The sequence below is a fragment of the Perissodus microlepis genome, chromosome 6 (genome assembly GCF_051167445.1).
Source record: "Perissodus microlepis isolate ML-2025 ecotype Zambia chromosome 6, ASM5116744v1, whole genome shotgun sequence".
Lineage (NCBI taxonomy): Eukaryota > Metazoa > Chordata > Actinopteri > Cichliformes > Cichlidae > Perissodus > Perissodus microlepis.
In genome coordinates, this window is record NC_140466.1 from 30085884 (window position 1) to 30101887 (window position 16004).

At 39.9% G+C, this 16004-nt stretch overlaps 2 protein-coding genes across 2 annotated transcripts; one reads left to right on the forward strand and one right to left on the reverse strand.

Moving 5' to 3' along the window:
- Nucleotides 1-617: 617 nt before the first annotated feature.
- On the reverse strand, nt 618-8943 carry rexo5 (RNA exonuclease 5). Its single transcript, XM_084931904.1, has 19 exons — nt 8840-8943; nt 7997-8269; nt 7738-7864; nt 7528-7639; nt 7226-7333; nt 6650-6738; nt 6122-6237; nt 5821-5959; nt 5461-5555; nt 5284-5386; nt 5140-5204; nt 4083-4170; nt 3751-3867; nt 3532-3669; nt 3343-3435; nt 2869-3229; nt 2623-2780; nt 1058-1167; nt 618-970 (listed from the first exon to the last, which is right to left on the reverse strand). The coding sequence occupies exons 2-19, from the start codon at nt 8245-8247 to the stop codon at nt 916-918; spliced, it is 2325 nt and encodes a 774-aa protein (XP_084788030.1). The 5' UTR covers nt 8248-8269; nt 8840-8943; the 3' UTR covers nt 618-915.
- A 776-nt stretch (nt 8944-9719) lies between these two features.
- Nucleotides 9720-15746, forward strand: eri2 (ERI1 exoribonuclease family member 2). The gene is made up of 9 exons (XM_084931905.1): nt 9720-9897; nt 10160-10221; nt 10312-10392; nt 10485-10612; nt 10693-10849; nt 11046-11146; nt 11436-11517; nt 11600-11688; nt 12419-15746. Exons 1-9 carry the CDS (start codon nt 9875-9877, stop codon nt 13886-13888), a joined length of 2193 nt encoding a protein of 730 aa, XP_084788031.1. The 5' UTR covers nt 9720-9874; the 3' UTR covers nt 13889-15746.
- Nucleotides 15747-16004: the final 258 nt, after the last annotated feature.

The following is a 16004-nucleotide window of genomic DNA, read 5'->3' on the forward strand; positions in this document are numbered from 1 at the left end:
TTAATTCTGGGATCTATTATTTTGAACATACAACACTGATTAAACAATTTTACATCCTGATAGAGGTTCTCACACACATCCACAGAGCAGGGCCTCGATCAGTCATGCACTGATGCCCAGCCTTTTTCAACCCTTAAAGATTCGTGTGGATATATTCCAAAGAAATATCGCAGCATAACTTTGTACTGTAGGGCCTGCAATTCAGACGTGCATGGTTTGATTAAATATGCTAAAGTTTCTGTATCACAAAAACATCAGCTATCTCTGAGGGAATCAGATAAGAAGCACTGATTGATTTTATATGCAATGACCTTTATATTTATACGCAGGTTTGGCTTATAAATGTTTGCACTCAGTCGCAGCAGAACTGCTTTAATGTGTAATTTTAGTCTGTAAATGTAATCCCTTTTAAGTACAACATCCAAATTCAAAGTTCCTATATTCTAAGCACAATAATATTCATGTGTTTTGTATTTAATTCAAGCATTACATTCGTGGAAATCATTCCATCTTCCTTTTACATACAGCATAATCCCTCTGCATGTTTTCCCCTCATAAATGAGCCTCCCAAGTTGTTTTCTTCATTTTCTATCATTGCACCACAACATGAAGCCAGGTTAATGTATAAATATTGTTTATTCATGGAATGACAACCATGATATTTTTATTATACCCTTAGGGTATGGAGTTCTTCAATTTAGATCCACACACTAAAGGCAAATCTTAGTTTGCAGCTTTGATTATTTCAAGGCCATAAAAAAAACTTGCCCCATTACACAAAACTAAAAAAGCAATTCCTGAGGTAGAGCAAGTCTCAGTAAAACCCAACGCCTTCAAGTTTCACTTTACTGAACAGATTTCATTTGATCCAGGTGACACAGGTTCAGGCATCCTGGAGCCGACAGCTCCATCTCCTCAACAATCTTGCTTGACTTCCATTAGACACAAGCCAGGAAGGTGACCATTTGTGCTAGGGGGAGGAAAAACAGGGGGGAAATGGTTCAGAAATGTATGACTGGAGGGCAGAATGAGGCAGAGACGCTGCGGGGTTTCTCACCTGGCGTGTCCGAGCAACACAACCACAGACAAGGTGCCAGCCGGGAGGAATCTGAAGAGCTTCTGCAGGCAGCGGTCTAGCTTCCTCATCGCGACATCCATTTGCTGCTCCTACGCATATGAAACATAAGAGTCATCATTATACATGTTCTGTACATCAATAATATTCTGAAAAATCTAATTACCAAAGATGCTTTTAGCTCTCCTAATCGAATTCAATTTTATTTTTATAGCTCCAAATCACAACAAGAATTGCCTCAAAGTGCTTTTTATTGCAAGAAAACCCCAACAATCATATGATTCCCCTATGAGCAAGCTCCTTGGCGACAGTGGGAAGGAAAAACTCCCTTTTAACAGGAAGAAACCTCCAGCAGAGCCAGGCGCAGTCATCTGCACAAACATATTGCAGCAAAACTATTACAGGAAATGAACCTATACTGAGATTGGATTCTTATAAAAGAAAAAACACACAATGCAGCACTATCTATATCAACCAATCACACGGAGATATCCTGAAACCACATGATGACATCCATCATACTATGACTCCATTCGTTAAACGTAGCAGCTTATCACGCTCACCATGGGGATCTGTATTTGTAAGATCGTGCCAGCTAAGCATCTAAAGATAATCATGGTCCCAGCACTATCCAGCTTTCTGTTTCTCGTACTCTTAAATCCAATTTAACAAACTCCAGTGGGGCTGTCACTTGGCCTCTGCTCAGAGTAACCCTGATATACTGTGAGCTCAAGGCTGCAGTTTTATCCCTGCGCTCTACAGAGTTATTTAGATTTCATGCCTTGTTTTCTTTTTTCTCTTTTGAGGTGCTGACACGCTGTGTGGATTCTGGGATCAGTTTGATTTTGCACAGGAGGGAGAAATTAATTACTAGTCACATTTCAACTCAATAAAACCTGATCACACGTTCAGAAAGTGTGCAGATAGGAAAGAATAAAAGTAACTAACAGAGATTCAAATTCTTCTGTAAGACTTTACTATGTTATATTGTTGGTAATATTCTTAATTAGTGAAGTCATCTGTGTGTGATGTTTCTTCTTGGTGTAGCCTTTCCTTTTTCCCTTTTTACTTTGGATTTTTATAGGATGACACAGCAGAACTGTGTTATGACCCAGGATGGTTGAAATACTTGTTCTAAGAAAACAACAGTATTGAATTCAGAGCCTTGGAAAAAAAACCCCAAACATTTCAAATGAGACCTTTTTGTGCACATTTCCAGATCAATATTTTTATGCTTGACTTGACTGGAGTAGCTTTGCATGACTCATAGTTCTGCCCTGTTAGCAGGCCGCGAGTTCACGCGCTTTCTGAAAACAGGTCGTTTTAACTCCCCTCACTTTCAGGTCAGCCTGCTTTTTGATTGGCTTCCCTCTCAACCATTTTTGCCTAGAAATATAATTCAAATGATTCCAAAAAGATGAGAATTATTTTGTCATTTTTACAGCCAAAATTATGAAACAAGTCCAGGCAACCTGTGTCATACACGGGTGATAAAGGGTTAAAAAAAGAACGATAACCTACTGGAATCACAACAATCTACTCGTTACCTGAGCGCTGCTGTGCCTGTGGGTTGTCTCCTTAATCTCCGCTCCAACCCATGAAGGCAAATGGACCGGCGTCAGCGATGGACAGGTGAGGTAATTCTTCTTCCACAGATCCTCAGAAGAGTTGAGCGCTGCGCGTCTGTCCTCTGAATTCACAAACACTGACAGCCGGACACGTTAGACTCTGAAGTGTACGCAAACGTCACACACAGCACGTGCAACGCGTGATAAATGTAGTTTTCACCTTACCTATGCATGCATGTCCTGTGGATTCTTTAGGCTTGGCAGATAGGATGACTCTCTTCACTGTGCCAAAGTGGCCAAATGTCTCTCTGACTGACTCCTCACACAGTTCAGATTTAGAGGTATTGAGATGCAACCATTTGTTTATTTTAGCTGGAGGTAGCCCGTTTACTGTTTTCACAGGAGTGACATCTAAGCATTCAGCATCTGACACATGCCCATTAACTTTTGTGGAAGTGCTGATGCACTCAGTCATACTGTGGTTCATTTTAACAGCGTAGAGGTGACGGGCATTCAGAGCATCACCCATCAGTGCTTTAAGAGTCACATCCAGATCTAGCATTGACTCACACACCGGCCTCTGTACCTAGAAAATAACAAGTAGTTGGAGATAATCTGCATAAATGTGGGCCTAACTGCAGCACAAAGGGAATAAATAACAGAAGCAAATGGAAAAAAAAGGAAAAGGAAGAGAGCTACCTTTATAGTCTGCCCGAGCACATTAAGGCCATTCAGAGTTTTTACCGCCAGCATCGCTCCCTCCAGCAACTCAAACTCAATCTCTGCGTGTACCTGGGAGATCAAACACTTAAGCATTCAAGCAACGGTGAAGAATTTCGCAGCTCTGGTTTTATAGCGAATTGGTGAAACAATGAAAGCGATGCACACCCTGACCACTGTGTTCAACATCTTGACTTTTCGAACGGCTCCGCAGAAACTAAACAGCTGCTTCACGTCTCCGTCAGAGAAGCCTGTGGGGAACGGCCCAGCAAACACTACACACATGTCCTGAAGTCTTGAGCAAGTCTGCAGGAAATAAATAGACAGAGTAAATACACGCAAGCGAATGTCTTCAAAATGATACAAAGCGCTGGCGAAAAGCCTCACCATCTGATGGTGCCGCTCCTGATGAGGGAAGTAACTCTTCAGATGGTTTGACAAGGTGGAAAACTGAAGGACGGAGAAGAACGGCTGCGTTTTCAGATTTCGGAAAGATTTAAGCACCTGGAGGGGGGCGGTGCATAATGAGTTAGGTGTAATTGGGCAGAAGCAAAGCAGGAAGAGTTTACGAGAGGAAAGTGAGGATAAATATGAAAGAACAAAAAATGAACCAATACTTTCACATGTACTGGAGAAGGAGTCAGTAACGTCTAAAAAGCTTTGGGGGGCTCAGTCGAGTGTTTCATTACAGACACAAGAGACATCACCTTACTTCTTACCTCTTTGTCTGAGTTACACTGCTTGTGACTGGAATCTTTTCCTAAAAAGACTACTGAACGTCCAAGTGCGTGTAGCACGTCAGAAAACCTGCACAAGAAGGAAAGACAGAGGACCTGTCAGCAGCAGGTGAACAACTCAATCCATCCACAGTATTCTGAGACGACTTTAATGCCTAAATTTGTTTTCTCATTTCAGACTTTCATAAAGTTGTTCAGTCTTAGCTGGTAGCTGAGGCCACTGGATGGAAAGAGATCCAAAACAAGACAAAAACAGATTACAGAGATCGGGAGGCCGATTGCAAATAGTTTCACAGTGTGTTAAATACCTCTGAAGATAACACAGTGGGTCACATGGGTCAGTTCCTACATGCTTACTGCAGGAGGTTTACATCCTGTTTTAAAACCTAAATTTCTTCAAGTGCTTAATTTTCAGGTGTGCAATGCACTGCCTTAACTTGAAGGTTAAAAAAACCCGGACAAAGACACAGTTCACTCAGCTCAGAGCGAACATGAGACAATCCACCCCAGCAGACCTGCAAAATATGTGGACATTAACTACTTGACCTGACCTGCAACACTAAAGTGACATTTGTTATTCTACAATTCCATTTCATCCACTTCTCCTCCGTTTCACCCACTCCAGCGATCACCTTGAAGCTGAATGCAGCAGATTGAGTTTATTCATTCAGGGTTTTCTCCTTCTCTCTCTCAGTAAATGACAAGCAGGGTCATTTAAGTTATTTGACCTTATATTATATATAATGGCAGCATCTGAGCGCAGTAAGGTTAATTTTCTGACCTGCTCCACCTACAGGTTACATCAGGTCACTTTATAATTTGTTAATGCCTGGCTATAAGAAAACCCGCACCCTCTGCTGTGTGTGGGGTTTACACATGACGAGAAGGAAGAAAGACTGGATGAGTAATCCCAGCATGGCTTAGTGGATCACTGTGTTTTACGTTTTTAGTCAGACCCATGTTTTTTTTTTCTTTTTAAGGTTACCCAAACACAAGTTATAGACTGGCCTGCACACTAACAATATAGAGACTGTTGTACCTGTGACTCTGTGAGGGCTCCTCTCTTGTTTCTCTCCACAGCGCCTTCCAGTGAATCTCTAAAACCTGACAGTAAGCAAAGGAAATGTTAGATCATTCCTCTGTGTGTGAGTGTGTGTGTACTTTTCCAAATATGATTTCCTACCTGGCGAGGTCCTGTTTTAATAAAGTACTGGGCCAGCTCCAGGGCTGCCAGAGCATCCTCAGTTGGATGATGACCCAACATATCTTCTGTTTGTATTTTCCTCCTGAGATACGAGTGGAAAATTAGATTATCGATCACAGTGGGACAGAAATATTTAGAGATAACACGAGAACTCACTTCAGTATGATCCCAGTCAGAACCTTGAGCTTAAACCTTCGCCCACACTCCCTCTCGTACAGCAGTGACGTGTCAATTACATGCTTGTGGATGAGCTGCAGGGCGGGCACAGACGCAACATGGTTTACAGCTCATGTTAATGAAAAAACTGAAGTATTTCTTTTAAGATATTTTCTCTGAAATTACAGGACATGATTACTGCTGGAATAAAGTACTATTTCAGCCGAGTCAAGATGATCATGTTCTAACATTTCTGATAAATGTTAAAAAGCTGCCAATATCCTGCACACAGTGTTTTGTTTTAATAATTTGTTTTTGTGAGCCATGACTTCATCAGAAGGTTTGAAAGAAATCACTCACTTTCAAAGCTATGAGGTCATGTTCAAGAGAATGGCCCACCAGAACTGCCTCATGTGGCAAAATCCTAATGAGCATTTCTTGAACATCCTGCAGAGTCATTGTTACTGGTTGCAACATCGCAGGTGTGATACCAGAGAATCTATCAGGAGATACGAGCAGTGTTGGAGAAAGAATTTCAGACAGAACAATGAATATGTTTCTATAAGATGTAATATATGACACTGACTGACACAGATTCCTGTACAAACATAATGTGACTCTTAATTTATTAAAACTCGAGACCATAAAAAAGCGTGTGTACTTGGTACAGTAGTTGAGAATGTGGTTCGGAGGTTTCACCAGCTCATCCATTAAACACTTCCCATCACCGTCCACCAGAGAAACACGAGTTAGCTCTTTTCCATCTTTTGTTACACACTGAAACATAAAATAAACATAACAGTGAGTGAATGCAAAAACTCAATCATACTAAAAATTGCAGGAAAAAAGCTACAAATCGATGTTATGGATGTAACCTTTTGTGCTGCAGCTGTTATCATAGGCATAGTCAATGAGATGCTAACACAAGCATGTGAGTGGAAGCTTCCTATTTACAGAGGCACACTGCCCTGCTGGGAAACACTGGGCAAAGAAATGGACATAGTGCTGCAGTTTTTTTTTTGTTTGTTTGTTTTTAATCTGGGATCTGGTTTTCAAAAGTGTTGGGTAAGTCAAAAATCAGCCATACAATATAGCGCCGTACAGGTTGTTAGCTGTCAGCTGCACCTCTGTGATGCCACCTGATTCCATCGTGGAAAATGGGAAGTGACAAAATATTTTAGTCTCTCACCATTTCACAGTCGATTCCAAAGAGGGGGCTGCTGTCAGTCACACAGTCAGCGCAGTTTGTACACACAAATTCCTCAAAGCCGGGCATTCCTGTTTGAAAACAAATAAACCAACAGGTGAGGAGGAGACGCTGAGCCCACACAACACCATACCACTCATATTCAAGGTCAAAGCTCAAAGTAAATCTCGCCACTCAGCACTCATGTTGAAATGCCCCAGGTCGGCTTATTTTATTTTTCCATCTAATATTTGGTAATTTTGTCACAAGATATAGTTTAAAAAATATCAGATTACTGTTTTAACACACTAAACCCCAAATGGGCCCTGATCCTTCAGAGATCAGTGCTCAGAAGCACAGAATAAAGCTCTGTATGAATGGGTTGCTACGGCTTGTAGTAAAAAGCACCTTGGGTTGTCAGTCAGAGTAGAAAAGTGTTAGATAGAAACAAGAAGAAGCCAAGTGGCAATTAAAAAAAGGATGGAAAACAGAAACAATTGTGATTGATCCCAGTATGAACATCTATTTTTTTTTCCTTTTTGTTGGATGGCCATGACAACATTACAGAAAAATTCTTACCTTTAACAGGGTAGTTATTCTTGATCATCTCCTCCTCTGTGAGAACATATGCTGTTAGTCCTCTCCTCTCGGTCCCAAACACAGTGATGATTGGGTGGTTCTTCATCGCTGCACCAGTGCACAGAAAAAGTGAACACAGGTGCAGAGAAGAGCAAAAACATTACATGAAAACTCAAAAACACCAGCGAGATCGAATATTCTTCACTAAATGTTACAGTATAATAATATGATGAATATTAATAAGAAAAGATAATAGGAGCAGAACTACTAAATTAATCCATCATCCATCACATGATTCTCACCTTCCTGCAGTTCCTCATCTGGTTTGGAGACAGACAAACCGTCCTGTTTGGGAACTTGACTGGAAAAAATTCCAGATACTACATCTACAGATGATGGCGTGAAGGTGACCCTCTAAAAAAAGTAAGATTTATTTATTTTTTTGCTAAAGTGCTACGAATATGACTTCACTCATAAATAATTTGATTTGCTGTGTTTATTTTCCCTCTTACAGAAGTGTAGCTGGTCCTGAGGTGCTGCAGACAGAGGTAGTGTTTGTAAAAGTGATTCTGTGTCAGGTCCTCCACAATCACAACATTTACACCTTTAACCTTTCTGTGATGGCGGAGACGGCACCAACTAGTAGACAGAAAAAAACACATTTTAAATTATTATTATTATTATGTGAGTATAACGGCACAGTATGAGTTACTGAGGACTCTTTGACACCAGCTGATGGGGTAGATAACACATTACTACTGCAGCTGTTACCTGGGCTTTTTGATGCCACCTGTTTTCCCGAGAGCAGCATACTGCAGCAGCTCTGTCAGTTCATTCAGGGTGATCGGTTGCTGAAGGCAGTCAGGCAATACCGAAACCCTTGGCAAGCAAGAGGCAGGTCCACACTGCAGCACCTCATCATCTCGCTGTTCAGTTTTGAATCTCTTAGCCTCCTCCTGAGCTGTGTGGGTGCTGTTTTTCCTTTTCTTTGCTTTGCACTTTGCAACTGTGGAAGACTCCATGTTCAAGCCAATTATATTTACACTGGAAGGCAAACCAAAAACATATTTCAGTTTGTTTAGTGCTAAGATTTACTGATGCTCCTTTTTAAATGTGCAATGTTTGTAGGTTCAAATGAGTGCAGAGCAATGCAGCCTTGTTCTGTAGAGCTGGAGCTCAAACTTTAGAGTTACTAATATAGCTGTGGGCATTAAAAACAGCTAAGAATCACACGCTGTCAGTGAGCTTTTTCATTTTCATGTTCACTTAATTTTGGAGCTGGTAATTGTTCGTTGAACTGTATTTTAGACAGGCAGTTTAAACCAAAATAAAATACAGAAAGACTATGCTACGTTTACAGCACATTACCCAGAGCTGGGGAACTGAAAACACAGCGAAGGGCCATTTGTTATCAACAGAAGTTCAGTTTCACAAATTAAAGTGCTCATAAATGCTGGTTCTTCTCTTATTCTTCTCTTTCTGGTTAGTTAGTTTATTTATATCAGAGTCACAGTTACACAGGAAATCCCAACCTAGCTGAAATTTTAGTTTAAATCAATTTTGAAGTCCGGTATACGCGTGAGATGTATAATAAAGGTAAAATTGTGTAAATACCACACGCCATGGGTCCGGTTTGGTCCAAAATTATATGTTTCTACCAATATCTTCAGTTAGTAACACATGGCTAAAGCATGTGTTACTAGTTTTGTCTTGTAAGTGAAAATAAAAACAGGTACTAGCACTACTTCCGGTCTGTAACTTTAAAAATAAAACACGAGTAGCTACGGCTATGTGCATGTAGCAGAATTGTTGTTTATGATTAGTATTTTCTAGTTAGTTTTTAATTTTTATTTCATTTTGACTTTTTTGTTTAAAATTGAGCTTGATATCAGTTAGTTTCCAGGGGGAATTTTCTTTGTTTTAATTTAGTTATTGTTTTTTAATGTTTAGATTTATTTGTTAATGGTTTCAGTGTTATTTTTCACAATTTTTTCAATTATTATTGTATGAAGCACATATTTCAGGGGCAAGCTTCAGGAAAATCAGCAAAGTTACTACAATAAAAAACACAGCACTTTTTAAAAGCAGCTGGCTCACAGTCATGCAGACAACCAGAATCTCAGTATACACGACGTCAGTGCCTCATCAAGCATGTTGTAATAAAGTTTTTACCAAACAGATACTAAAACAGGATATTTTATCTATAGTTTTTATTATTTTTGTTTTAAACAGTTTTTGAGTTCACAAAACCGTTTCTGTTAGTTTAATTTGACGTTTTTAAGTCGTTTTTATTTTTGTTTAAGTTTTTACAAAAGTGGAGTATTTTTCACACATTTGGTCTTAGTTTTTGTTCAGTTTTTTGTCAACTATATAACAACCTAGCTGCTTTGAGTGTCAAGAGGTATTTTATTTTGATAGGAAATCGTAAGACGGCAACAGAAGCTCGACTATTTTTGACTCTACAGTGATGCCTGCCGACTTGCAGGCTTAAATAATCGAGCTCGGAGCTACAGATGCCGTTTTGAAAGAAACAGCGCGAATTCCCCGAGTTTTCTATTAATGGCTAAAGTCAAGCTCCTGCTATTGTTCACAGTTTCTCATAGAAAGACGGTCGCAGAAACATCACCGTGGCAAAATTAAATAACAGCTATGACCACAAAGAAATTGGCGAAGTAAGTAAAATTAGCCTGTTTGCTGGCTTATCTGCTAACCTAAACAAACTGAACAAAGGAACGTGTTTTGAAAGCAACGAATAAGTTTATGTCGATTACAAATTACGTTTTTCAATATTGTTTTAGATAAATGCTATAAGTACATCTACGAGGACAGCGTATTCAGTTAAAAGTAGAATTGTGGTTCACTGTAACTTTAAATACAAGGTTGGGTCAGGTGTTGTTACGATATACACACTATTTTATCTTCGTCCCTTCGCAGGGAATTAGGATTGTTGAGACAGCGGAGCCAGTCCTCTGTGTCGAAGAAATCTGTGGTATCAAGTGAGTATGCCACGTTCAAATCGGATTTGTTTGACAGTTGATTTTTTTTAACACTGGATTATGGCTGTGAAAACTGTCTGGTTCTTTCAGATCAAATATTTTCTTATCTGATTGTGATCGACTTTGAGTCCACTTGCTGGAGAGAGAAAAACAACCGCAGCCAAGAAATTAGTAAGGAGCAGATTTAACATTCACAGTTTACATCCGGGTGATGTCCTTACTGTTTTAACACCGGCCCATCTTTTCTTTCTTCCTCCCTGCAGTCGAGTTTCCTGCTGTTCTGCTGAACACGTCCACGGGGGAGGTGGAGTCTGAATTTCACACTTATGTTCAACCCCAGGAGCACCCCATCCTGTCTGACTTCTGTACTGAGCTGACTGGGATTACACAGGTGTCTGCAGCATACACATTTAAAAATGGCAGCATGCTCTGTGTTACATTACAACCAACTTTTATTTCTCTCTCGTACAGATGCAGGTTGAAGCAGGGATCCCGCTTCAGATCTGTCTCTCGCGGTTCAGCCGTTGGCTCCAAAACCTTCAGCTCGAAATGGGAGTGGCCTTTGCCAACAAAGACCAGAGATGTTCGGGACCGTCTCAAAAGCTGTGTACTTTCCTCACGTGGTCAGGTAAAAGTTCTCAGTATATTGGTCTACACATCTGTAAGCTCAGCATTGCTATGAATTGACATTTTTTAACTAGCTATAGAGAACCATTAAATCTGCTCATTTACTGCAGTTCTTAAGACTATTTAAGGTATTAAATGGTATAAAATGAGCAAAAGTGCACTGAAATTTGTGTTCTTTGGTCTCCGCTGGGTGTCAGACTGGGATCTTGGAGTTTGTCTGCAGTATGAGTGTAAACGCAAACAGCTTCATAAACCTGATGTTCTCAACAGCTGGATAGACCTGAGAAGCACATACCGGGTAAGAGTTTTGAAGGCGTCTTTGTTTATTGTATGTTTTATTTAAGCATAAAATGTTTAAAGGGGTGTCAGTTTTAAGGTAAAAGCACAAAGACTAGAATACAGATTTAAGTGAGTCCAAAAAGGCATAACTTATGGTAATTACAGTAATGTGAAATTAAGTAAACTGAGTAAAAGGAGTACATATTTTTATTAAGATGTAAGATGTCACAGACTGTGTAATTGAGCTGATTTACTCTAATTACCTCTGCCCATGTGGTTGTTTCTCTAACTTCTTTTTGTTTTTCCAGCTTTTTTACAACAGGAAACCCAAAGGCCTGAATGGAGCTCTTCAGGATCTTGGAATACAGTTTTCGGGCAGAGAACATTCTGGTATGTGACCAAGTGTAGGTAATTCTGTATTACACACGACCATCAACCTAACGGCCTAACACTTCTTTGTTTTCTCTCTCAGGTTTAGATGATGCCCGAAACACAGCTCAGCTGGCAGCAAGAATGATGAGGGATGGGTGCATAATGAAGGTTACTAGGAGCCTGGAGAGGGTGAGTGGCCGGCCGATGTCGCCCTTAACGAACCCCAACTCTGGAAATCCTAGCATCTCTCATCATCTTCCAAATTTAAAAGCTCTGTGAAGATAATAATATGAAGGAAATTGTGCAAAAACATTTTGATTGTAGAATTTTTCAAAAATGTTGTACTGATTTAGATTTTATTTATTAATAAAATTATATCTTTAAGTTTGTATTTTGTGTGTTTGGAGAGAAGACAACATTAGAACTAAGTATACTATATTGCCAAAGGTGTTCGCTCGTCTGCCTTCACACACATATGAACTTTACTGACGTCCCATTTTTAATCCAAAGAGGTTTATTCAGTTCACCCTTTGTAGCTGTGATACCTTCAGCTCTTCTGGGAAAACTTTCCACTGGGTTTAGGAGTGTTTATGGGAATTTCTGACCGTTGTCTGGAATCACATTTGTAAGGTCAGACACTGATGTTGGATGAGAAGGCCTGGCTCGGAGTTTCTACACTAACTTATCCCAAAGGTGTTCTATTGGGTTCAGGTCAGGACTCTGTGCAGGCCATTCTTTCACACCTCCATGGAAATAACTGGAAAACCTGAGTTTGGAAATCCAATTATTTTGCTGGCTGAAGGAATGCTTTTGGCAATATAGTTTATGTAACTCGGAAGAAGTGCTTCCAGAGTTAAATTGATAGTTAATGGGTTGTACCATTTAGATACTGATTTAAAATCTTCTCTATGTCCTGTAGACCCCAGTGATGGCTAAACCAGTGTTTGGAAACACTTCCTGTCCTGCAGACAAGAAAGAAAAACCTAACGAGAATAAAAAGGAAAATACAGTCATCCGTAGCAAACACTCATCATTTAAAATTCCCCTCAAAGCTTGTCAAAAACAACCATGTCCCAAGGAGATTGCTCAGAACTTTGCCACAGAGAAAAACCCAAGCTCCATTTACAAATCTGCTCAAATCTGTCAAAGCCTGATCTCACCAAAGACTCTTCTGAACGGCACGGCGGCGCCGCTGTTGAGGCACGGCAGGAAATCAGTCACAGCAGAGGCTGCCCCTAGCCTTTCCACCTCAGTTGTTACAAACTGTGTTTCTCCCCAGAATAACAATAGCAGTCTTATTCTGTGTTCCACTACCGTGAGCTGCTTTTCAAATCTGTCTCCACCAAACTGGGCCTCAAAAACAGAAGCAATGCTAGGATCCACGGAGAAAGAGGAGGGTGCGGAGCTTTTAGTGGAAACTGAGGAAAGGTGTGGCTCATATGACAACGTGGTGTTGGAGGGTGATGTTAATGAAGCAAATGATGAATGTGATGCAGAGTACATATCTGAGTTTGATAGTGGATCTTATGATTGGTTAGAGCAGCATACTTCACATTCAGCAGGAAGTCGGCTCACTTTGAATGATGATATGAGAGAACCAACTGGAAAGAGCTCTAAAATGCAAAAGATTACCACAGATTCTACCAGTAAAGGTCAAAAATCTCATTGTTGTATCTTAACAGCAATGAACAACAGAACAACAACAGAAACGATGCATTCAGTGACCTCAGATATTTATTTTGTTGTGCCTAAAACTGTTAACATTGGTAAATCAAATCAGTGCAACACAGGACTTAGAACCTCCCTCCAACTTCACAAAACATCTTATGTTCCCACTAAGAACTGTTCGATTAGGCCTAATCCTTTTGTCCCAGAAAAAACCTCCACCCCCAACATGTCCTTTGCCTGGCCCAAACCCGCCATCACACAAATCCCAAAACATAAAGACACTCTGAGATCCTCCTTTACCATCTACACCGAGCCGGCCAAACAAGCTACAGCTCCCTTGCGTCCGTCCTCACACGGCAGTGTCCTCTCCTCTTTGTCAACCAACGCTCTCTCCTCTTGTGCCGACCGTTCCATCACTTCTGTGAGAGGAGCTCAGAAGATCACTTCTCCACTGTGCGCGTGCGGCCGTCGTGCAAAGCGTCAGGTCGTGTCAAATGGCGGTCCAAACCACGGTCGAGGGTTTTATGGCTGCCCAGTCCGCCGATCAGGCAGCGGAGGACGGATGGAGAAAGGGTGCGAGTTTTTTAAGTGGGAGTCGGCCGTGATGAAGAGCGCATCAGCGGCCGCTCCTGCTGTCAGATCCTCTGTTTCACTCTGTCAGCTCAACTCCACTGTGTCCCATCGTCCAGCCCACATGTCACTGCTAAGGAAAAGCTACTGAAATCCTCCATCATACATTAGTGTTATTGGTGGAAAGGCTAGTATTATGGCATCAATGCTCAAAGATGGTTAATCTATTACTGATTTATTTCTTGATCAATGTCCTCTTGACATTTAAATCCCCTCTGAAGGGACGCCGTATTTATTCCACTGGCTCTTATTTCAGAGCTGTCCTTTCATGAATTAAACACTTGTCAAATTACAGCGTTTAAATGGCATCATAAATACTGAAATTATTGATTTGATAATTGGGAAAGAAAAAGTTTCTTTATCCGTTTCAAGTCACTGCAAATTAAGTAGTTTAAAGACTTGAGTGCTTTATTCACCCATTCCCAAAGTCAAGAGTGCTGCAGCCCAGCATCTTCACTCTAATCAAAACACAAGAGTAGGTGATGCACTTTCTTGAAAATTTTATTCAAAGATGCAAACAACACAGACTATAAATCGCTAACGCTACACAGTCATATGCAAAGTGTTATGGCCAATGTATGACCCACCTGTCCCTGGGGCACAAGAGCAGTAAGCTTACCTCAGAGTAATGAGTAATATCACAAACTAACCACCTCTGATTACCAGTTTTAATTAACTCTTTATATAAATATAGGCATTTATATACATTTGTAACTTTACATACTTGTTAATAATTTCAAACTGAATTTCTGTTATCACTGTGGTCCACCTGGAGAACCTTTGAAACACACCAGGGGGCCCTGGCCCACATGTTTGGGAAACACTGGATTCATTCATTACTGCACTGATCAATAACTGGGGCCACTCAAAAGAGAAAATAATTTATTATTATGTTGTTTATATTAAATATATTTTTAAATTTGAATCAAGGATCCATTAAATTCTTTTATAATAATAAAGTTGATTATATTTGTCTGCAGGTAGAGAGGAACCATGATCTTTAACAGAGTATAGAAAGTATTGACCACCAGAGGGCAACTTCTCTGTTGGTGTTTAGAATATCACAGAAACAACTAGCTGGTATAAGCAGAGTGTGGGGAAAAGTAACTACACATAACAAATGTTAGGGAATTCTGCTTGTATTGCATTTTTGAAATAAATATCAGCTAATGTATCAGAATATTGGCTTTTTATATCGCTAAATATTGGTAGAAGTATTGGTCCTAAAAATCGGTCAGGTCATGTTTGAATCTGTAGGAGCCAGAACTCAGGCTGAGTTTTAGCAGCTCAAATAATTCACTCAATGACAAGCAATTCAGTGTATAACTGTTATGTAATTAGTTTGGTTAAAATTCTGTCCCTCTCCATTAATATGAAAATATTATTAAAAATGTGAGACTGTTCATTTCTTTGTAAGCTAGCAAACTTACAGATTCACCTGCGGTTGAAATAATTATTTCCTCGACTATTTCCACTGTGACATAACCTACTGGTTACAGATGGTCCCAGTTTGAAGTTTAAGCTTCCAGTTGAGTGTTGCCACCACTACAAAAAATCAGATGTGACAAGGAAAGGTGGGTCTGACTGTCAAACCACACACTGGCTAATGACTTCTGATTGACAGCTCATTAGGTAATAATAATGTGGTTTTTAAGATAATCCCATGACCAAAATTTTTTTTTTAAAAAAAGACGACTTTATTTATTCAATGTGTTCCAAAATGAGTGACTGAGCCCATAAACTCGAGATGTCATGTCATGGTGATTTTTCCATAGACTTCAATAGGGCTGGATGTCTTTTTTGGAACCACAGGCATCGCCTTCTAGTGGCTTTCAGATAGTGTTCGGGTTTAGTTTTATACTATCACATAATCTACATGCATGCTTTCTACCATCTATGGTTCTAGTGTTGGCTAAAAGAAATCAGTAACTCTTGTGTAACATTGTCTGTGGAATTGAGTTATTTGTAAACACTGATTCCTGATATAAATTACATGGGTGGAAACTCTTTAACACTTATTCATTCAGGATGTACTTTAGCATTGTTTTGGAATGATTTCGAGTTTGCCCCCCCCCCCCCAAAAAAAAAACAAAAAAACCCAAAAACAAATATATAACAACCTTATAATGATTATTATTATTTACCAAATGCATTTTTAAATATATGGGTTTTTTTCTTGTCAAACAATATAATGTACAATAGCAATT

Coding starts and splice junctions, on each gene's coding strand:
- eri2 (XM_084931905.1), top strand. CDS start 9,875: ATGACCACAAAGAAATTGGCGAA. Junction 9,898..10,159: donor ACCACAAAGAAATTGGCGAA/GTAAGTAAAATT, acceptor GTCCCTTCGCAG/GGAATTAGGATTGTTGAGAC. Junction 10,613..10,692: donor AGCTGACTGGGATTACACAG/GTGTCTGCAGCA, acceptor TCTCTCGTACAG/ATGCAGGTTGAAGCAGGGAT.
- rexo5 (XM_084931904.1), bottom strand. CDS start 8,247: ATGGAGTCTTCCACAGTTGCAAAGTGCAAAGCAAAGAAAAGGAAAAAC. Junction 5,205..5,283: donor TTAAAACAGGACCTCGCCAG/GTAGGAAATCAT, acceptor GCTTACTGTCAG/GTTTTAGAGATTCACTGGAA. Junction 3,670..3,750: donor AGGAGCGGCACCATCAGATG/GTGAGGCTTTTC, acceptor TATTTCCTGCAG/ACTTGCTCAAGACTTCAGGA.